This window comes from Camellia sinensis, chromosome 4, assembly GCF_055761805.1.
Source record: "Camellia sinensis isolate YWXY chromosome 4, ASM5576180v1, whole genome shotgun sequence".
Classification (NCBI taxonomy): domain Eukaryota; kingdom Viridiplantae; phylum Streptophyta; class Magnoliopsida; order Ericales; family Theaceae; genus Camellia; species Camellia sinensis.
In genome coordinates this window covers 35,558,844-35,582,600 of record NC_138964.1, presented here as the reverse complement: position 1 = coordinate 35,582,600, position 23,757 = coordinate 35,558,844, and the positions used below count along the sequence as shown (strand labels likewise).

General features: G+C 38.1%; 1 protein-coding gene across 2 annotated transcripts in view; it reads right to left on the bottom strand.

Annotated features, from left to right (window-relative positions):
* Positions 1 to 19,879, bottom strand: part of DGK4 (diacylglycerol kinase 4) — a 29,118-nt gene extending 9,239 nt beyond the window's left edge. The window contains exons 1-10 of one of the 2 annotated variants that reach the window (XM_028245769.2): positions 19,288 to 19,879; positions 18,119 to 18,241; positions 17,802 to 17,939; positions 17,638 to 17,723; positions 14,873 to 14,960; positions 14,567 to 14,642; positions 14,383 to 14,465; positions 12,743 to 12,813; positions 5,201 to 5,278; positions 578 to 665 (exon numbers count right to left, since the gene is read on the bottom strand). In XM_028245769.2, coding sequence (XP_028101570.1) covers positions 578 to 665; positions 5,201 to 5,278; positions 12,743 to 12,813; positions 14,383 to 14,465; positions 14,567 to 14,642; positions 14,873 to 14,960; positions 17,638 to 17,723; positions 17,802 to 17,939; positions 18,119 to 18,241; positions 19,288 to 19,620 — 1,164 coding nt within the window. In that variant the 5' untranslated portion in view covers positions 19,621 to 19,879. The remainder of the gene's footprint in view (positions 1 to 577; positions 666 to 5,200; positions 5,279 to 12,742; positions 12,814 to 14,382; positions 14,466 to 14,566; positions 14,643 to 14,872; positions 14,961 to 17,637; positions 17,724 to 17,801; positions 17,940 to 18,118; positions 18,242 to 19,287) is intronic. The other variant, XM_028245777.2, reaches the window with a different exon arrangement.
* Positions 19,880 to 23,757: the final 3,878 nt, after the last annotated feature.

Below are 23,757 nucleotides of genomic sequence, written 5' to 3'. Positions count from 1 at the left end.
CTTTTGGTATTAACTAACTACTAGCAACACTTCAAATAGCCTTTTATCTCAAAAATTCAGCAGCTGACAGGTTCTCAATTATACATGACAAAGTTAATTTTAATTTATCTGTACTTCTGATCGTGAGCCTCGTGCACTGGGTCGCCCTTTTTTGGTTTCTTTTTGGTTTTTGTGTGCATGTGTGGTGGGAGTATGGGATTAGAAAGAGAGAGTAGATAGGTTATTACCATTGCCATTGACATTGCCATTGTTTATGGTTTACAACTAAGGAGCACAGATATTTCTACAAAAGTGGTGTGTCCATGTCGAACACGAGTCAGCTTGGACACTGTTCCAAATGTCAGCTTTATAATTAAAATTTAAAATGTTCTTATAGGTTTTAAAACAGCACTTGTCCTCAGCCCAACTCCTTGCATTCTCCATATGACGTGTCAGATAAAGGTTTATTCATGTACATATGCTTTAGCTAATACAGGCATTTTTCATTGACTTTGATAAGAGCAACCAAACTGCAACCATAATGCATCATGATTGTGCTAATAGCACTATGCCATTTTACATGGCCAGTAAATGATACCTTCTCCAAATACTCTGGCTTCAGATTACCCCATGGATTTCTTCCGCTTGCATAGTTATTAAGATTTAGAGCAACTATTGACCGAACACTGGAGAAAAAAGAAACTATCAGGACAAATTAAACCGAAAAAAAATTCCAAAAATGAAAACGTGAAAAAGAAGAAAAGTATTAGTAGGGTTGGCCATGAGCTCGGTGGCCCACCCAATCCAACCCGGTTTTGTTAGGACTTGATATAAATATTTGGCCCATATGGCTGGACTGGGCTGGGATTTGGGGCTTGTTTAATTTGGAAGTACAGAATTCTAGCTCGGTCTGACCTGGTCATTTATGAAAAGATATATTTTTTGTATATTGTTTAGTTACACAATAAACTAGAGAACTAATAAAGATAAGAAAGTACAATATATATATATATACATATATGCTTCTTTCTGGAGCTTAAATTCAAACATTTGTTAAAAGGCCCAAATTCATTTAACAATTAGATTTTGTAAATGGCCCAAACTCAAATAATTATTAAAAGGGCTGAATTCATTTAATACCTTCCATGACAAAAATAAATAATAGCCCAATATAGTAAAGTGGATGAATCTAGAGCTTAAATTCAAACATTTGTTAAAAGGCCCAAATTCATTTAACAGTTAGATTTTGTAAATGGCCCAAATTCAAATAATTATTAAAAGGGCTGAATTCATTTAATACCTTCCATGACAAAAATAAATAATAGCCCAATAAAGTTAAGTGGATGAACTTAGGATTTAAAAGTTCCTTGAGGACCGAGTTGAGATGAGAATATTAGGTTCGATGTCAGGTCGAGCTGGGGTTGGGATGACACATATGCTCTTACTATGTAGTGCAAGGCTGCAAGGCTGCAAGGCTGCAAGGCCGACCCAACCTACTCCATGCCCACCCCTAATTAGTAATATGCTAAATGTGTGATATTATGTCGACTAGCAATATAACTTTGGGGAAAAACTCAAGATAACGGATACTTGGTTAAAACCAATCCAATATATAAGAATTTTAAATCATGTCACAAGCACTTACAAAAATAATAATAATAAATAAATAAAAACCTTCAGTTATAGAACATGATGGTTAACAGTGACATTGTAAGAATTTATGTATTATTGATTGATGTATGTTATGTTTACAATGATTTCTATATATAGAAGAGGTGGAGTAGGTGGTAGTGGTAGGTGTGTAGTAGGTGGAGTAGGTGGTGGTAGGTGTAGTAGGTGGAGTAGGTGATGGTAGTAGGTGGTAGGTTTTAACAGCCCCCCGCAAACTCAAGGGGGATAGGAACTAACCAACTTGAGTTTGGAGAGTAACAAAACAAGAAAATAGACTTAGACATAAAATAAAAGAGGATAGGAGACACTGTATGGTCGTGTCAGACCGTTGGTGAAGACACTGTATGGTGGTGTCATAACGGTGTAGAGGACACTGTATGGTGGTGTCATAACGTTGTAGAGGACACTGTATGGTGGTGTCATAACGTTGTAGAGGACACTGGATGGTTGTGGCAGACCGTTGTAGCAGATAAAGTTGTGACAGTTGTTGTGACAGTTTACGGAGTCTTGCTGGACCCTTGTAGAAACTAACCGGAATCAATGTCGGGACAGTTTACAGAGTCTTGTCGGACCCATAAAGGAGCTAACCGGAATTAATGTCGGGACAGTTTACAGAGTCTTGTCGGACCCATGAAGGAGCTAACCGGAATCAATGTCGGGACAGTTTACAGAGTCTTGTCGGACCCATTAAAAAGTCGCACCCTCAAAAGGTGTGCCCAATCTTTCAAAAGGCGTGCCATCAAAAGGCGTGCCCAATCCATCAAAAGGCGTGCCATCAAAAGGCGTGCCTATCAAAAGGAGCGCCCATGTTGTCGGCGAGCGCCGAGAGGCGCATGATGCACGTGTCTGCCTCGGCTATTTAACCAAGGTTGAGGCGGAGGCTGTGCAAACCAGTCTGAAACCGTCGAAAATCCTTTGAAAAAACTCTTCCGTTTCTGAGAAAGAGATTCTGCAACACTCTGTTGCCATTCTGTAACCAACCCTTCTCTGAAACACTCAGCAACCCATAACATGGCCTCGTCTTCCCGTTCAGCTACCCAGAATATGGCCTCTTCGTCCCGTGGTCTGCTCACTCTCTTTCCCGACCTCAACGAGTCAACAAGAGAGATAACTGGTGCGGTGGCCAGTGAACCTCAACCAAGCGCTTCTGGTTTTGCTCCGTTGAACTTTCCGATGCGGTCGGTGGAGCAAAAAATGGCGGTGCAAACTGATATTGAGGCCAATCAGTATACTTTGAAGTCATGTGTGGAGACCATGACGGCGGTCACAAACCTGTCGCACCGGCTGTAGAGTAGGACAAATGAGGTGCAGCAGTTAAACGCCCAACTGGCTCTGCTCCAACGCATGTATAAGCATGCGCGAGCAGAGATAAGTGTGCTAAAGGCGGAAAATAAGGAGTTGAAGCGGAAGGCCACCGTGATGTTCCGATTTGGAGGTCCGCCATATGCTGTAGTGGAGGAGCAGGGTGGAGTGATCGTGCCCAGTGGAGTGGGAAACACGGAGGCAACACCGTCAAGGGCCGCTCAGGACGGAGGCAAGAAGAAGAGACCGGCGGCAGAGTAGAGAAGAAAAATCCCGCCTGTGGATGTGGTTGTTTGGGTTTTTTTTTTTTTTTTTTTTTTTGTGTTGGTTTTTGTTTGTTTGTTTGTTTGTTTGTTTGTTTGTTTGTTTTTTTTTTTGGGTGTAAAATTGTGATCAGGGCGAAGTCCCGATAGAAATAAAATGAGTGTATTGTGCAAATCCGAATGGCTTGAAGGTACAAGACTGAGCAGAAAAATTAGATGGAATGAATTTTTTTTTTTTTTTTTTTAAATAAAAATAAAAAATTGAGGTTCAAAGAAAAGTTAGGCTGTGGAAAGAAGAAAAAGAAAAATTAGCACCCACGTGAGTTCCATCTAATTTTTATATATATAAGATAAAAAAAGGTTTGGACGGTGGAAAAATATTTTAAAATAGAAAAAGTTATATAATATAGTTGTCTCTTTGAAACTCTATGCTGGTGTTGATCAAAACCGTGGGCCAAATTACCAATACCGCCAATCTTGTAGACATCCTGAAGTGGGAGACGAAGAGGCTTGTCTGATGGCCTCTTGGGCTCTGTAATCATGTCGAGGGCATCAAGAAGGGTTGGGCCCTTGTACCAGCCAAATGCACCAGGTATGGCACAAGTCCCACCAAGAACAGAGGGGAAAAGGGCATCAAGAACACGCTGCCCAGTAAGAAGAGGAGTATCGGCAGCAAGCTTTGACGCAACAGGCCTAGGAGTTCGCACAGGCCAAGTCTGAAGCATGGCTGGTATGGATGGCCAGAAGATAACGCCGTCGAGATTCCCATGGGTGTTGGAAGCGACCAGATCTACACTCATCTTTCGTGATTATATACAGGAAACGATTTCAATGAAGAAAAACAGTGATGGTTCTATCGATCAGTACCCAGAAAAATGGCGTAGAAGAACACCTAATCACCAACCCTAGATTTTGGGTCAGTACGCGAACTGCAGAGAGAGAGAGCTCGCAATCGCAAGAACGCGAGCAAATGATTTGGTGTAACCAAGGAGAGAGAGCTTTCTTGCATCAAAGGCCCAATCAATTCCTTGAATACCCACAGAGGCACACGGTGGTGACTCGGTGCAGAGAGAGAGAGAGCTTCGAAGATGAGGCTGCAGGTGGTGTTGGTCGCCGGTGACAACGACGGCGCCTGGAGTGGCAGCCATGGGCTGTGAGCAAGCTGGGTGTTGCCCCCGAGAGAGAGAGGATCAGATTCTGATAGCGTAGATTTTATTTAGAGGAAAATTTGTATTTGTTGTTGCAGGATCGCCGGAGATGGCTTCAGCTTGCGTGAACAAGATTGGAATGTCGCCGGATAATTTTCTGGACCTTCCGCCTACTTATCCTTCGTACGGTTGGTTGAGTCCTCGAATCTCATTCAGCCGAGAGATTCCTGACGACGAAGCATCGAAGATCACCGGAGGAAAGCTGGAAAATAAGGACGTTGCTCCGGAATCGTCAGATCCGGAAGTTTCTGGGAAGGATTTTGGTGATTTCGAGTTCAAACTTGAAGATCCGGTTCAATATTGACAAGGACCTTGCAGTGATCAGCATCGAGGCCAACATCAGAAGAGGTAGGGTGGCCTTTATTGACAGATTCCGAGGTGAAGAGGAAACTATCCATATCTAGACTGTGTAAAAGCAGAGATTTGAAAACAGAGAGAGGTTTGAATTGGTTGAGACCCGGCGGGCGGTCAAGGCAAGGTTGCCGCCCGCCGGAAGGCGAAGAACACCAAGATCTTTAACCTATAGCTCTGATACCATGTAAGAATTTATGTATTATTGATTGATGTATGTTATGTTTACAATGATTTCTATATATAGAAGAGGTGGAGTAGGTGGTAGTGGTAGGTGTGTAGTAGGTGGAGTAGGTGGTGGTAGGTGTAGTAGGTGGAGTAGGTGATGGTAGTAGGTGGTAGGTTTTAACAGACATACAGAAACCAATCATCGCCCTGATTGTAACATGTGTAAAGCAACATACAAAAAAAACTAATGAAATTAACCTTGAAGGGATTGAAACTAGTTCCCATTCTGAGGAATTGACCTTCTTAACATACATCCTTACAATGTTCTTGAGTCCCCTGCAATTTGAAGTTGTTGAGAATGCAGATAAGTAGTGAAGAGGTAATCAATATTATGAAAGGTTTGATTATGCAAGCCCAAATTCCAGATAGGGAAGGAAACCAGAATTGTATACACATAATATTACTAAACAAAAAAAAAAACAATATGATTTTGTGGCACAAACACATATGTTGTATTTCAGCAGACAGATGGAAGTTGGACGTGCCAACATGGCACTCTCCAAAAATCAGACACAGTCATGACTGTGTATCTATATAAATTTACTTAATTAAACAACATATAGTTATCATTGTTTTAGTGGGTGCATGCATGCAAATGGATAAGAGGAAATAATAATCAAACATTAACTGCGTAACAAGTTCATTGACCTAGATGTATGAACAATCTTGCATGTCTAAACATTATTGATCAAACATAACTATCTCTCTATCAAGTTCTTAGTAGTGTTGAAAATGTTTTTATATAGGTTTATTTGACAAGAATCCAATATATGTTGCCAAGATGAACAATGTCCTAAATATCATAAGAATATCTCCACAATACGCGTCCTTGTACCTGCTCTGAAACAGCAAATTTACAATCTTGCCAAACATATATATTACGCGTGTAATACATTACATGATAGATATTTTTGGTAGATTACACTGTCCAAATCATAGCTTTTAAAAGCAAAAGATTAAGGCAAGGCATTTTATACAACCCACAAGCCAACATGTAACTTCCAAAGCCTTGACCATTAATCTCTCTAAATCTTAAACATCCTATAAAATACAAAAGAGACAAAACCTACATAGTTAGTAATATAGAGTAATGCTTTTACCATTGATGCAAGACAAAAGCTCATTTTAAGCATCATGAAACACGGGTTTGAGACAGAGTATGGCTCTTCATATACCTAGTACACCTCTGCTAGCACCTCAAGTTGACATGACCAGATTGGATAATCAATAAACGGAAAGCATGCAGTGAACTTCTATTATATGAACTTTATCTCAATAACATGTATAACAGTAACAATTTAAGTAAATAAAAGAAAAAATAATAAAGTGACCAAGTAGCATAACTAATGTTTAGACTTTGCCTAGACATTACAATAGCATACTAGCATACTTTAGCGAAGCAAAGCAACTAGTAGAAAAGACCATGACTAATATCAAGACTATACACAGAAATAGCAAAACAGCAGTTCAAATGAAAGATTTGGTTTGATATTGTATCAGATGAATAGTGCCATTGATATAAGCACTTGCCATAAAAAAATTTCAAAGTGGAAAGTTGGAACATAAAATAAAGTGAAAAGTTCTGTTGGTAATGCATTAATAGAACCTTGAGTTAAGCAAAAGGTCTTCAGTAAGGGAATTCTGGATGAGGTATAGAAAATTTTTGTCATATGTTGTCAATTTCATTTCCAAAATCCACTTAGTTCTAACAATTAAAAATGATATAAATATGACTTTGTATTCAGGTATTAGCCTGTTTTCATTCCATTTATGACTTCATAATTTTAACTTCTCGAGTGTGCCTTGACTATGTTACATGAACTCGGATACGGGTGTCGGGTGCAGGTATGTATTTAAAGGTCGGACTCATCAAATCATAAATTTAAGGGTATGCGGACTCGGCCAAAAAAGGTCATATTTTTATATTTTTAATCTAGTATGTGAGATAAAATGGTACTATATGTAACTTACAGTGTCAAAATGACATTTATAGCAATAATACAACATGTACATATAATAATAGTGTTATATACAATTATATAAGAAGTATCTGTTGAAAAGTATCTGACACATATCCCATACCCTTGTCTGAGTGTCGAGTGTCCGACACAGGTATTTGATTTATTTTGAAGAGTCCGTGTAACATAGGCTGGTGAATACACTTTGACCAATATGCTTCGTACTTTTTATTATTGGCAATATGCTTTATACTTAGTAAATATATGCTTTGCAAGTGTTGACACACTTCTTTCAATCTGTATGTGTATTGGTTAGTACAAAATAATTATAATTATACTTAAAAAGAAAGAAAAGAAAAGGAAAAAAAAAAAAGAAATAAAAGAATATTCTTGGTATATTAACTATAGGTTTAGAGAAAAGAGAGAGTTAGGGAATGAGGGAGACTTCATTCCCTTTTATATTGATAATACTGAGTAATTACAGGAGTGCCATAGGCATAATATAAGGAAACACAATTCCTATTCTAATACTCCCTCTTAAGCTGATGCGAAAATATCTTTCATTCCCAGCTTGTTGAGAATGCAATGAAATTGTTTGCTCCCTAGCCCCTTAGTGAGAACATCGGCTAGTTGGTCTCCAATCTTCACAAATGGAATACATATGATACCACTAGTGAGTTTTTCCTTGATGAAGTGCCTATCAATTTCCACATGCTTAGTTCTATCATGTTGAACTAGATTATGAGCTATGTTGATTGCGGCCTTGTTGTCACAGTATATTTGCATGGAGTCATTTTGATAGATCCCTAAGTCTTCCAACAATAGTTTAATCCATAATAACTCACATACACCCTAAGCCATAGCCCTGAATTCTGCCTCAACCTAGATCTAGCAACCACATTCTGTTTCTTACTTCGCCATGTAACTAGATTGCCACCAACAAATGTACAATATCCGGGAGTTGATCGTCTGTCGGTGACGAATCCAGCCCAATCTGCATCAGTAAATGCCTCCACACTGAGATGGCCATGTTTTGAGAAACAGAGACCCTTTCCAGGAGAAGCTTTCAAGTATCGCAAGATTCTCATAACTGCCTCTAAGTGGGAAGTTCTCGGATAAACTGACTCACAATACTCACGGCAATGGCAATGTCTGGACGTGAGTGGGATAAGTATATGAGTTTTCCCACTAATCTCTGGTATCTCCCACTGTCCACTAGATCTCCCTCTTGATCCTCACTCAGTTTCTGACCCGATTCTAGAGATGTATCACATGGTCTACCTCCAAGCATTCCAGTTTCCTTTAGTAAATCAAGTACATACTTCCCCTGGCATATGAAGATGCCATCTTGGACCCAGCTACTTCAATGCCCAACAAATACTTCAAATAGTCTAAGTCTTTGATTTCAAACTCCTTGGCTAAGTAGTCTTTCAAACAAGGAATCTTTTCCACATCATCTCCTGTCAGAACAACATCATCAACATAAACAATAAAAGTTGTGGTCTTACCATGTGAGGAGTGTTTCACAAACAATGTGTGATCAACTTAACTTTGCTTGAACCCATACTTTAGCATAGCTTGAACAAACCTTTCAAACCAAACCCTAAGAGACTGCTTTAGTCCATAAAGTGACTTTCGGAGCCTGCATACTTTACCGTTAGACTTAGCATCCGCAAAACCAAGAGGGATATCCATATAGACCTCTTCTGTTAGATTTTCATGAAGGAAGGCATTCTTCACATCAAACTGATGAAGTGGCCAATCCAAATTTGCAGCAAAAGAAACTAAGATTCTCACATAATTCATTTTAGTAACCGGTACAAATGTCTCCTGGTAATCCACCCCATAAGTCTGAGAGAAGCCCTTAGCAACCAGTTTTGCTTTGTACCATTCTATAGAACCATCTGCTTTGTGTTTTACCGTGTACACCCACTTACATCCTACTGAACTTTTGCCTCTAGGTAACTCCACTAACTCCCAAGTGCCACTCTTGCTAAGAGCTCTCATCTCTTCCATCATAGCATGCTTCAATTTAAGAATAGAGAAAGCATCCTGAAAATTGGTAGATAGACTCACAGAAGACACTTTAGACAGAAAAGCTTTATATGACGAAGACAGATTAGAATAAGAGACATGATTAGTAATAGGATGCTGAGTACATGACCTAACCCCTTTCCTATTAGCAATGGGAATATCAAGATCTGAGACATTAGGAATAGGAGCACTACAATCAGAATTACCTGGATTCTCAGGAGAGGGGTTTGACACTGGACACTTATCTGGAGAAGTTGGCAGTATAGGAAGGAAAATAGTCTCTTGCATCCAGGTGACTTGCTGTCTAGCCTTGTCCCTGATATAAACTTTGTCTGCTTCCTTTTCCTCAACAGCTGCTGCCTGCTGGCTTATCATCCTCTATCTGCGGAAGTGGAACAGGAATCTCTTCACACCAAAACTCCCCCTGAAGGGATGACTGTGATACCGGGGAGGTCAGAAAGTAAGGCTAAGACTCAAAGAAAGTGACATTCATGGAGACAAACCATTTGCGAGTGGGAGGATGATAACACTTATAACCCTTTTTGGTGGCAGAATAACCCAGTAAAACACACTTAAAGGGCCTAGGATCTAATTTACCACGAGTGGGCGAATGATTATGGGCAAAGCAAACATAGCCACAAGTCTTAGGAGAAATGGAAAACCCGGAAGAGGTTGACTCAAACAAAACTTGAAGAGCTGTTTGTTTCTGAAAGACTTGGGTAGGAAGACGATTAATCAAATAAGCGGCAGTGAGAACCGCTTCCCCCCATTAGGATCAAGGAACCCGCATCTCAAAGGATTGACAACGGGCGACATCAAGGAGATGACGATTTTTGCATTCTGCAACACCATTTTGCTGAGGGGTATTAGTGCATGAAGTCTGGTGAATAATACCATGAGTGGTGAAGTAAGTGGCAAGACCAGAGTCAATATATTCCCCTCCCCCCCTCATTATCAGAACATAGAATTTTGACAACCGCCCCAAACTGAGTACAAACCATTTGATTAAAGTTTTGAAACACAGAAAATACCTCACTTTTATCTTTCATCAAATAGACCCAAGTGGCCCGGGAACAATCATCTATGAAGGTAACAAACCATTTTTGACCAGTTAAAGACACAAAACGAGATGAACCCTATACATTAGAATGAATCAAAGAAAATGGAACGAAACTTTTATTAATAGGAGCAAAAGAGGCTCTGTGTTGTTTTCCAAGTTGACAAGACTCACATTGAAAATCTGACACATTATTTTCCTCAAAAACAGAAGGAAATAAATGCTTAAGTAATAAAAAAGAGAGATGTCCTAAGCGACGGTACCACAGCCAAATGTCGTCCTTGGTGGATGGTAATTGAATAAAAGAATGAGCCAACTTGTCGGTCTGATCTAGAATGTAGAGACCATGTTCCTCCCCACTACTGCCAATCCTCTTCTTCGTGATGAGGTCTTGAAAAAGACAATGATCAGGAAAAAACGTCACGCTACAATTTAAGTCACAGGTAATACGACTCAAAGATAAAAGATTAACACTAAAATTTGGAACATAGAGGACAAAGGACAAAGGACAAAGGAAGAGAAGTAGCATGAATTAAACCTTTTCCGGACACAGGAAATAGTACAATCAGCAATACGCACTTTTTCCTGACCTGGGGAGGTGTTATACTCTGAAAACAAATTAGAGGAGCCAGACATATGGTCGGAAACATCAGAATCAATAATACATAGTACAATCGTATAAGAGAGCAATGCATATGGGAAGGAAGCCAGGTTACCCGAATTGGCAAAAGAAGAAGAGGGTGCACCTGTAGCAGAAGTGGAGGCTCGACAGTCTAGCAAGTGGCGACGAGCAATCTCAAAATCCAAGGCAGATAACCCCGAAAAATCAGTAGCAGGGGAGACAACTGGAGAAGAAGATGGTGGCTCAACAATGTCTGAAAGATGTGCCCGAGCATTGGCTCATTGGCCTCTAGACTGACCAGACCAACCCCCTCGAGTACCAAGACGGTCACCTCGGCCACCAGAAGGAATCCCATGCAGCTTCCAACAAGTCTCTCGTGTGTGGCGAGATCGACGGCAGTAGTCACAGAAAAGATTATCCTTCTCAAAAAAAGGACGAGAACCACAGGTCACACGGTCACCATCGCGAGGAGGTGCAGAAACCAAGGCCGAGTATCAATAGTGGCAGAAGGAAGCGTCGCAGAGCAGCAACTCTCTTTATTCTACACAAAAGCAAAGACTTCCTGTAGAGAATGAAGCACATCCATGCCAAGTACTCTGCTCCGCACTGGATCATACTCCACATTTAGGCCTTCCAAGAACTTGAAGACCTGCTCGTGACACAAACTTCCGGTAACCAACAGAATCAGTGGGACAGACCGGTTTGTAATTTTGAAGGTGATCAAGTCGCTTCCACCCATCGCTAAGGAAGGTAAAATACTGAAGGATAGACATCTCACCTTGTACAAACCTTTCAATGGAGCGACGTAACTCAAAAGCCTGGGAGAAGTTCCCCTTCCGAGAGTAAGTGGTAGTCACTGCCTCCCAAATATCCTATGCAGTATCCATAGAGAGATAACCCTCTTCGATCTCCAGGACCATAGAATGTATCAACCAACCCATAATGAGGGAGTTGGTGATCTCCAACTTATCATAACTCGGGTCCGTGGTGTTGGGTGCCTATATCGGGCCATCAACATACCCCATCTTCTCTCTGCTCTTCAAGAAAATAATCAGACTCTGAGACCACGCTAGAAAGTTCTGACCATTGAATAGAGAAGTGGTGATTTTAAGGTCAGGATTAGATTATCTGTCATAGTAGAAGAGATAACGGAACTCTCGCTCTTAAGCGGCTGAGAAGTTGTTGACTCACTAGTGAAATCTGCTATGAAAATTCTACGAAGCAACCCTCAAACCCAGGACCAATTACAAACTCAGAAGATGGTAAAGGAACAAGCACAATAGTAACGAGAAAAGCATAAAAATTTAAGAAGCTAGTTTTTTTTTGTTTTTTTACATCACCAGAATTTATTTTTTATTTATTTGCTAATTTTTTTCTTTTTTTTCTTTTTTGTTTGTTTGTTTGAAAGTATGACCTTTTAAATAAAGAACATTACAGACTCAGACTCAGAGAGAGAGACGACAAAAGACGTAAGGAGAGATGACCAGTTGACCATGACAGAAGCTCACAAGCCCAGAGGGGCTGCCGACAAGGGCCAAGAAGGCCAGATGGGCTGCCAGCAGATCCCTAGGAGGCCAGAGGAACTGCCGACAGACCCCTAGACAACCAGAGAGGCTGCTGACTAAGTCCAAGAGGCAGTCGGAGAATCCAGGAGGACTGCCGACAATTGAGGTAAGTGTGTCGGAGGTGTAGGTGGCCTGTAGGTGGGCTAAGTTAAGGTCGACAGTGGCTGGGTGATAGTCTACAGTGATTGGGCTGTTAAAACAGGACTGCCGGCGGCGGAAGAGAAGAAAGAGAAAGAAGGGCTAGGGTTTTGGCTCTGATACCATGTAGGTTTAAAGAAAAGAAAGAGTTAGGGAATGAGGTAGACTTCATTCCCTTTTATATTGATAATACTGAGTAATTATAGGAGTGCCATAGGCATTATATAAGGAAACACAATCACGTTTTTCCTATTTTAACTTAATTCCTATTCTAACATTAACATCATACAGAAGTTCCCAACTTCGTATGCATTAACATGGAAAGTCATATCATGGAGATCGTTAATAGCAAGAGGGAGTTCTGACCTTAAACTTGGATCGCTCATGCATGGTGTGAAGAACCAACCTTGTTTGCAACTGTAGCCAGAGTAGATCAACTGTGAAAATAGAACGACCACTTTAAATCTTGTATGTGTAAGCCACAGTAATTAAATCCTCCATATGCAATACATTAAGCATTTAACATGTCAGTATTTATTAAAAAAATCCAATACCCAAATTTTGTTAATTCCCATATCCAACTAATATAGAGCAGTTAAAATAAAATCAATCCAGAAAAATTGGAGAGCATCCAAATAATGCAAAAATCAGAGAGAGAGAACAAAGCAAAGCAATTGCAGCAATAGGATATGTTGAGTTACCAATTTTTCCCAAAGCATAAGCTATTTGGTTATGGACCCAACAATGTATATCAAGCTATCCAACACCCTCTCTCACATGCAACCCCATCTTGCACGTGGCGAGACAAACGGAGAATCAAACAGAAAGAGAAGCAAACAACCAAACAAAAAAGGAACCAAACAGGGATAGAATAAAAAATGCTAATGGAGAGACAAACCCAAGACCTCTCTCAACCTGAGCTCTTATACTGTGTTAATTTACAAATTTTCCCAAAAACTTAAGCTATTAAGTTATGAACCCAACAATGTATAACAAGCTATTCAACATGACATAGAATATTGCAATAGTATTGTGATTGTTGAAATCCTAACCAAGAAGAAAGCTATTTGCACTTAGAATGCAGAGTCTACAGTGATAGCAAGGATGGGATAAAAAAAATGCATATTAGATAACCGTGAAAATGAACATAACACTACAAAATGGAATAATTTTAAAACCATTTGTGGAATAATTTTAAAACCATTTGTGGAATAATTTTAAAACCATTTTTGTGCCACAGGAAAGTAGTTAAGGAGAGTCTTGCAAAATTAACAAATAAACAGTTTTCTCAAAATTGACATTTAAAAAGCCTATGTCTACGTTCCTTATGGAAGGAAAGGAAAGGGGAAGAAGGATCATTCTTGTAAGGTGGGAGATTGTTAATCATTTATTCTTGCACTTCCCTGTGACTTTGAACCTATGGCATCGATTATTTCACTTGACTAGCTTATTTTGGGTTGCTCCGGGTGCTTGCATTCTTGGACTTGTCACAATGCATGTTAATTCAGAAGGCTAGACAAGTGATAATTTTTAAAACTAGGCATGATAAAAATAAAAATAATAAAAAATTCTGTTCTCCAGTGCAACGGGAACTGTTAACACATAACACAACTAAAAGAGTAAGATAATTATTTTCCCTATTGATAACGTAAATTGAAAGAACCAAGAACAATCAAGTGTCACAGCTCTATTCCTTCTCTTTCTTTGTGTGTCAGCTCCTTAAATGTTACTTGTTTTTCTTTTTCACCCACAAGGTAGGATTCTTCTTTCTTATTTTTTTCCCCTTCAATGGAGTTTTCCTGGTGTGTGTATATTCCCTTGTACATTTTTTTTTTCACGTTCTCCAATAAATATGGTTTCTTTGAACAAAATGGCCATTAAAAATTTAGTAACTCCTGGTAGGTTCAAGCTACACATATATAGGAGCATTATTACCATGTAACCACATAGATAGAAAGATAGATAGATAGATAGATAGATATATAGAGAAAGAGACAGAGTCAGACCTTGTTTGAAATGGGACCTTGTGCAAGGTAAGGCTTTTCATTGCGTAAATGGTGAAAGCCATAAGCAACTTGTGCATCCATTCCTACATCCAAACAACATGAACGATAACAAATGCCTCGAAAGCAAGTAAATAAGAGGTGAGATACGAATCGTGCATCATTTCTTAAGGTCAAAGAGGCATACCTATGCTGAAGTAATTATAAAATACTCCTTCATAGCAAGACATTTTCTCAGGCAACTCCCCTTCTATTTCCAATCCCTGCATAACCCATCAAGGTTCAAAAACATACAAAAGAAAAAATAAATAAATGGACTTCTGAAAAATGCTTAGGTGGTTAATCTCTTCCCAAGATCCTAGGAACTAAGAAGTATCAAGGATGGTTTCACTATGGTTGTTTGTACTAACAGAAAATTCCATTCATAAAACGAAAGTAGTCCTGCAGAAGCAAACCACTGATAAACAAGATGCATTTATCAAGGGATAAACACCTGATCAAGGGAACACTCTTCCACAGACTTCAGAGAATAGGGTGGATTTACAAGTTCCTCTGTTGGCATTAATATTGAAGCATTCCAGCTGCATAAAACAAAGTTATATTTCATAGAACTGCTAAGTATATGAAAGATGCTACGACCAGTACAAAAAGTTCAAAGTCTAATCTAGTAAATTAGTAACATGCAAGTATACAGGAGAATAGTAGTGTGTTCCAGAAAGAATAGGCTATAATGCTTTGTTGACCATCAAGAATTGAACAAGGCATCACTTCTATCCTGAAAATCTTGAAACTGGATATATAGGCTTCTACGAATTGCAAATGTAGGTACATCCGTCCAGCACCACCATGTGGCATTGCCATGATGCCTCCACATCATCTCCTACGAACATGGTGCCGTCAGCCTCATGAGGTGACACATGGGCCAATGAGGCACCTCCATGTGCTGCCTTGGAGGCCAAGCCACATTAGCCAAGGCTAGAGCACAATGCCATAGAGCTGGACTTAAGGAGATGGCACTGCTTGGACAGCTGGAAGCACCCAAAGGCAAGGCCGAGGATTCTCTGCTCACCCACATTGTCTCTTCCTCATGGAGGACAAGCTCCAAGTCTCCTTGGTCGCCAAGCAATTTGATCAAGCGTGTTCAGAACTATGCACTTGTCCCTTAGCTGAGAGCCACTCTCCATGGCACTTGCTTGGTCTTCTTAGCTCGCTCAGACAGGTCTGCTGAGCAGCAATCCAATCCCCTGCATACTTAGCTCTTAGAAGAATGCTAGGCTGGGAGTAGGATCTAGCAACAAACCCTATGCTAGTGGGCATGTACTACCTATACTTCAGGCGTGTTGTTCAAATGAAAAATGTAAGCCTATATAAAAAAAAAAAATTTAGAAAGTACAAGAAAGATGTAGTGAACTATAGTCTTGCAAATACAAAGAAATGCATGTTAATGCAAATTAATATCCTCAAGATTAACTACCATTTTATTCAGTCCAACCCTGTTTTGGTCCATCCCATCTTGAAAGGTAACAAGGTAAGAGACATTCTATACTAGGAAAATACTTCACAAATTCCAATCATTTCAATCTGCTTAGCATTTCAGGTAACTTGAAATTGCGAGAGAGGGAGAGAGAGAGAGAGAGAGATCATTGCTTAGTAACCAAAAACCTTTACTTCAAACTTTGACAAAAGTACCATATTATACTGAAGTACAACCTTCAATCAATGGACTCTCTTACTACTGTGCCAAGCTAAACACTCTTCTTGTTGAAATGATTGCATTTTAAGAAAACAAAGAACATTGAAGAAAATAAATTATTGGATTTTATATTTTATTTATTGTAATCTGTTAGGAGATAAACTACATTATTTAATAAAATGTGATAAGCAGAAGTCTCAGGTTTCAATTTATGACCAAATCAAGGAAATAAGTTCATTAATATTACTACAATTCCTAGCATTATCTGAAGTTATTGAGTATATTTTTTGTAGCAAATTTAGGTTTATAGAAATTTTCTTTTTTAATTTTAATTTTGGTAAAATAATATCAGTTCGTTCCTTTTGCCTAGTGTTCTGAAAGGTGAGTGCCTAAGCAAGGGGCAAGGCAAGGCGACCCTACGTTTCCTAGATTGCACTGAAGCGAGGTACCTTAAACCGAGTGAGACATAGGCATTCCTGTAAAAGTGAAAGGCACTTGAGGCAACAACCTCTCTTTTTTCCTTTTGATTGTTTTGACATGCAAATCTGGGCCTTAATTCGTTCACTTATCACATGTACCAAAGAGATCTAATACAAAATATAAGGCTATAAGCTTTGAATGAAATCTAAACGTTACCCTAGACTCAATGAAAGACTTCAAAAGCAAAGAGACTTGAGCACAACAAGCAACGACACTATCTATGAAATCCAAACATTACCCTAGACTCAACGAAGTCATTGGAAGCAAAAAGACCTGAGCGCAACAAGCAACCAGTTCACAGCTGCCTCTTCGACTCCTTTCACAGACTTCAGCAAGCCCCTTTTTCATAGTTGCTTGACTCCTTTTGCAACAAGCCCCTATTCCAAGCGTCCCTCACAGGTGGGTTCTTCATCAGAAGCAAAGAGACCTGACCACAACAAGCAACGACTTCACAACTGCTTCTTCAACTCCTCTTGCTGGCTTGCAGCGAGCTTCTAGCTGCTTTGACTCTTCTCGCAACAAGTCCTTGTTTTCCGAGTGTACCTCCCTCACAGGTGTGAGTTCTTCACTACTCACAACAAGCCCTTGTTTCCGACCTTTATAATGTTACCACCACTTAAATTTTGGTTGAGGACTAGGTATTTTGCTTTCAATAGTATTGTTTGGTTCGTGGGAGTAGTTGTTTTCCTACCCATAACCTCTAAAATTTAGATGAAGTAGGTTTTTACTATACTATTAAGTGATTTTATCGATTAAGCTAACTAGCAGCTCCATATTCGAGTTCAATTATTTGTGGCATTTGCCTCACTTCGATGGAGCCCTCGCCTCGCCTCATACCACCTCAGATGTCCAAGTGGCACTAATATTAGTAAATTTTACTTATCAAATATTGGAAATAAAAAGTCAATCAGACATTCAATATTTGCACATGAACGTGGTGGAAACCAATGGTTGTAAGAAAGAACATTTGAAGCAATATTTGATTTCCTAATGACATGGCATTGAAATTACCAGCACCATCAAATAAAAAAACATATTAAGGCACAATAACCAGAAAATAGAACTTCAAAGAAAATAATGCTAACCTATCTAGACGGCAAGTTGGACCTGTTCTGGCCTTGTCAAGAGTTCTTTTGATTGCTGATTTCCAGTTAAAAGGAAATGAACCGCCCTGTAAAGAAAATTTAAGGCATCACTCAACAAGATAGGACAGAAGTTGAAAAACCGAAGTTGACGCAAACAAGCTTACCCAACTGAAACTCCTAGACAAGTCATTTCCTGTACCAAGGGGAATAATTGCTGTTGGGGGAACTGGTTCCCGGCCTTGCGCATAAAGCTCTCCTAGGCTTCCTAGGACCCAACCCACCGTGCCATCACCTCCTGCAACCTGTCAAACTAACCTAGTAACCCACTATTTCCCATGTAAAAATTCAGGATCCTTTGGTCATGCAAAAAACTATCATATATGTCTTCGCAATGATTGCTTCCAGTTAAGTGAGAAATTAAAATTTAAAAAGTTCGTTACATAAACAAGAAACTAAGCAATTCATCAGCCCATGCACATACCACAACCCTGAGCTTTTCACGGCTTTCTTTGGCACACAAGTCTCCAATCTCAGCCAACTTCTCCAGGCAACCTAATCCATATTGAATAAATTCACGAGGCCTCACAGATTGAAGGTCAAAAACCTAGCAAGAAAAAGGAAAAAAAAAAAACAAGGTACACAGTTACAGTTTTTCATTAAAATTAAACCACAAAGTTATATTAATACGCAGAGACCTGTTGAGTTGAGTTAATGCTTTAACAGAAACTATAGTGTGTATGTACATATACGAGAACTAAGTTATAATCAAAGCAACTGGTTTCAGAAAAACTTTAATGCCTGAACGGCAGAACCACATTAAACATCCATAGGAGAAACAATACGCAGGCAACACAAGTAACAGTTATGTCTATCTGAATATTTTTCTTTCCAATTTTTGGCTGTAAGCAGAATTTCATCTACCTTGAGCCCAAACGTTAGGTTAAGAGGGAACCACAGCGATCCTATCAATGGTCTCCTCATAGCGTAATCCAAATACGGCAACAACAAAACAACAGAATGACAATCCAAAAATGTGAACAACAAGAATCCATCTCGGCCCAAATAGCTCCAGTTGTCATTTCAGCCCTAGTCCAATCTTAACTCCTGCTCTTTCCATTACAAAGTTATCATTTATTTTTATTTCAATTTTTCAGCAAATTTCAAACACTAGTCCTTTTAAGTACCAATGCAACTACCACTTTAAGTTTTAGTTTTAGGTAGTCTCAAAAAGAATTCAAGGATTATTATCTATACTATACTGTCCTGCATCACTGCACAGCCTCAGCTCCACGTAATTATCTCTATAATCTATACTATCATATAAAGCGCACAACTTTGTCGGTGTAAATTATCACACTTTTTCTCAATTCCTAAATTGCCTGCCTCTATATAACTACTTCCAATTTTGATTTTAAATTTTAAATTTCAAATTTTGATAACTATTTAAAAAAAAACAAAACAAAACAAAACAAAACAAAACAAAATCTCCTTCCACATTTAAGTTGATTTTCATAGCAGCATTATAATTGCCCCTCTGATTTTCAATTTCTTTCTCTAAATCTACATTCTATTTCATTTCAGATGATTTGTGCTCAACTATACCTATATACACACAGATATATATATATATATAGAGAGAGAGAGAGCGACCTGTTCTTCGCCCATCAAATCCTGAAGCCTGGCCTTGAGCTCGGGGCCATGACGACCACCGCTCCGGGAATTAATAAACACGACGAGCGGCGATTCAGGGGGCTGAGCGGCCTCGCCAGCGACGGCGGTGGAGGCGTAGTGGCGGTTTCCGGCGGTGACATCCTTGGATTGAATCGCATCCCTCATGGCCAATCTCAGGTATTGGGGCATCGTAATCTTCAATCTCAGTTCCTCCTTCGAAATTCTCATCCCTGCCATCGTACAACCCCTGATCGATTCGATCACAGACGACCGACCCGTCGCACGACTCGTCGCCGACTCCGGCGAATCCATTGTTCCTTCTCTCTCCCTCTCTCTAAAACCTCAGATATATGTAAGTAATACACATTCTTGAAAATGAATGTGCAGATATATATGATGTGTGTGTGAGTGCTTTTGGAGAGAGGGAACGAGAGAGAGAGATTTAAGAGGGAAAGAAGACGTTTTCTTGGTGAGTGAACCAATAGGGCCGGGGAACAATTCCGGCTGAATTTTCCAGTCAACCAAATAAAATTAGAAGGGTAAATTACAAATAGACGTTTGCTTAAAGCATGGAAGCTTCTATTTGCACACATCGTTTATTCTCTTTACACACACTTAACGGATTTTTTTTATTACATTTTAGTCTAAAAATAAAACTACCAAAATACCATTTTCTTCCTCAAACAAACCCTAACTATCAACCAAAAACCTAACCCTAACCCTAACCATCACTCACCACCATCCTCTATGGCCGCCGCCTCTCTTTTCCTTCATTGCCGCCGTTACCTCTTCCTCCACTACTGCAACTCCCTTTTATCTACGAACCCATTGCCTTCCCGCCTCTCTTCCTCATTCCGTTGGGCATCGTGGAATCGTCTCATTTTCTTACCATTCGGACTACCAATGTCGAAAGAATCGCCTCTATTCGGAAATCAACCATCAAACCAATGAATTTGGTTCGACTATCAACATCCGAACAAAATACATTGGTTCGACAATCAACATCCGAAACCTCCTTTCATCTACGAGTTGTCGTTGCCTTCTTTTTCGCGACTGAAAAGAGAGAGAGAGAGAAAGAGGGGTCGCGGTAGCGTCGCTGGTGCTGTGTCGCCGCCGGCATGACACTCTCAATCCACACACCTTCTTACTGGTGTGGAAGAAGGTGTGTGGATTGAAAGTGTGTGTATGGGGATATAACTGGAACAAAATTGTGTGTGATGAATAATTTTTTTTTTTGGTGTGTGAATTAAGAAGGGTGTGTAAAAAGAGAGATGTCTGTGTGTAAATAGAACCTCCCTTAAAGCATGGATGGTTGATGTAGTTTGTAAAGTTATAAATATTTTTTTCCATTTTTTAGTATTTTTTATTGAATAGAATTAATTAAAAAATAAAATTTATAATTGAGTAGTGATTGGTAGCTCGAATTTGAGCCCCCGAATCCCCCGAATTCAAAAAACGACGTCGTTTTTGTTTTTTTTTTTTTCAAAAGAAGAAAATCAGAGGAAGAAGGAGAAGAAGAAGAAGAAGAAGAAGAAGAATAACTGGAGGGGAAGGGGCCAACAAAATCGGGCTGGAGGCGGAGGCGGGGCCGGAGGCGACGGCGGTCGGAGGCGGGGCTGCGACGAGCTGCTGCTGCGACGATCGGAGCTGCTGTGACAATCGGCCGGTCGATCTGCCATCGATCGGCGGCGGCAGAGGCGAAGGAGGGGCCTTCTCTCTCTCTCCATTGCCTCTTCTCTTTCTCTATTTCTCTTCTCTTTCTCTCTTTCGAGCTGTTCGAGGGGGGATTTCAGGAGAAAAATCATTTCCCTTTATAATTAACCTCTTACATAATAATAAAATTATTTAAATTATTAATTAAAAAATATTTTTAATATCATTAAAAAATATTAATTGACTAGATGATTTATTAATAAAAAGGTGATTTGTTATGAAATTGAAAATCTTAGGAGGTGAAATATAATTTCCAAAACTACATGAACGATTCGTATTTTAATTGAATTTCAAAGAGTGTATTCATATTTTAATCATATTTCTAACATCATTAAAAATTGTTAATTAACTTGATGATTTATTAATAAAAGGGTAATTTGTTATGAAATTAGAAATCTTAGGAGGTGAAATGTAATTTTCAAAACTACATGAACGATTCGTATTTTAATCAAATTTCAGGGAGCGTATTTATAATTTATCCAAAATAAAATAATGAAGGCTAACTTACCATGAAAAAGAGTTAATTACATTTTTGATTCTCAAAGTATTATTTTTATTTTTATTTTATTTTTTGTCATTTGGTCCTAAGAACACATTTGGTACAATGGAATAGAAAAATTTATTGATTGATCTTGGGATACCATGTGATCATGCCTTAGGCCAATTACAAACCTTCATATCTGTTCATGTTTCCTAATCACTCAATACAAAATCGTAGGCCTCACTCTCTCCACCAATCACAATGTATGTGGAGCACCATGTGGCGTTGCCTTTGGACCAACCAATAACTTCTCTTGGAATGAAATGTTCATTCTAATTTTATATTATCTTTCCCCCGTTTAGAATGTTTTATTTAAGTTATAATAGTTATTCCATGAGAATACATATTCTAACAAAAAGAGAGACTATATATTCCATGTGAGAAGCTAAGGAATAGTTACTCCATTTCAACATAAAATCATCATAAAATAAAACAACAGTCTCTCTTGATTGAAAAAAAAAAGGAGATTGTTTTCAGGAAAACAAAAATCTTCTTTGCTCTCACAATCTCTATCTATGAATACTCTCTCTTACTAAATAATTAGCCATAGACGACTCCATTATTGTTCTTCTACTAGGATCAATGCTTTTTTTAAAAAAAAATATGTTTCAATTTATTTACATGTTAATTGTAAGACATTTATATAGATATATATATACATATATGTGCGCGCGAAACTTCATGAAATCATATAAACTGTATAATAGTACATATATATTTTTCAGTGGTGCATCACATTGTTTTATTTTATATGGTTTGTTTGTTGAAATATTTATTAATTGTTGTTGATAAAAAATAAATTTTAAAATTTTTAAAAAAAATGTGCCTCTAAGACATTACTCCAAAAAAAATAAAAAATAAAAAAAGAGTAGATGTATTTACTACAATCATTCTAGCATAAGTGACTTTTTATTTTCTTTTTATTTTTATTTTTTTTACTATAACGAGGGTTAATTAAGTAGTATTTCAATTATTTTTAATTCAGGCCTAGCCTAAGTTTTTTTTTAATTTGTTTTTGTTTTTTTAATTTTTGGCATTAAAGAATGTTAACTGGAGTAAAACATATTTTTATTTGTGCATTTTAAGATCAATGAATATTTTTTTTATGATTGCGGGTATTGTGCAATTTTGAAATTTATTGTTTTGTTCATATTGATAAAATTTTTACAATTTAAAATGATTATACAATATTTAATCTAACAGTTATTATTAGTTTGGTAAATTTTTATTCTATTCAATTTGCTTAACAAACCAAATATAGAAATGAGAATGGGCATTAATTCCATTCCTACATCATTTTACAATGTCAACCAATTCTATCGTGTGTTCCCTTCTTGGGTAATTATTTAATAATTCTGAAATATAGACACGTGCTATTCCATAATATTGTGATTGGTGGAGAGAGTGGATATGTGAGATATTGTGTTGGGTGATTGAGGAACATGATGGGACATATTAAATGATGATTGGTTAAAGAACGTAGACACGTGGTGCTCCGAAAATATTAAATAATTTCCTTTCATTCCCACTACCATTCCATTCCCACTTCATTTCATTCCATCAATATATACAAATTATTTTAAATTATGTCTATTTAATCTCTAATGTATAAAAAATATTTTAATTTAGTCCTCCAATCAAATTTTGTTAATAGATATCTTTTAAGTTATTGATAAATAAGAAAATGTACTTAATAGAAAATTACACTTTTAGCCCTATAAAATGTGACATATGTTATTTGAAAATGTACTTAATAGAAAATTACACTTGTAGCCCTATAAAATGTGACATATGTTATTTAAGTGAAAGCTTATATCTAAAATTACACGTTTATAATTGACTCACAGGATTTTGTTTGAAGATCCAATTGAAATATTTTTTACATATCGGCGACTAAATTAATACAATTTAAATAATTAAAAATTAAATTAAAATATTTTTTATACATCAAAGACAAAATTAACATAATTTAAATATTAAGTACCAAAATAATACAAAATTAACATTTTGAAAATCAAAATGTTATTAACTCTGGCAAAAAATAAGAAACGTTTCAAAATAATTGTAGATTAGTGCATTTAAAGTGAAATTCTTATCTATATTATCGTATAATAACTATAAGTTGTCTCATATTCTTTTATTTTCTCAAAATACTCTCACATAAGCATTGGGAGATTCTTGTGTCAAGTAGTACA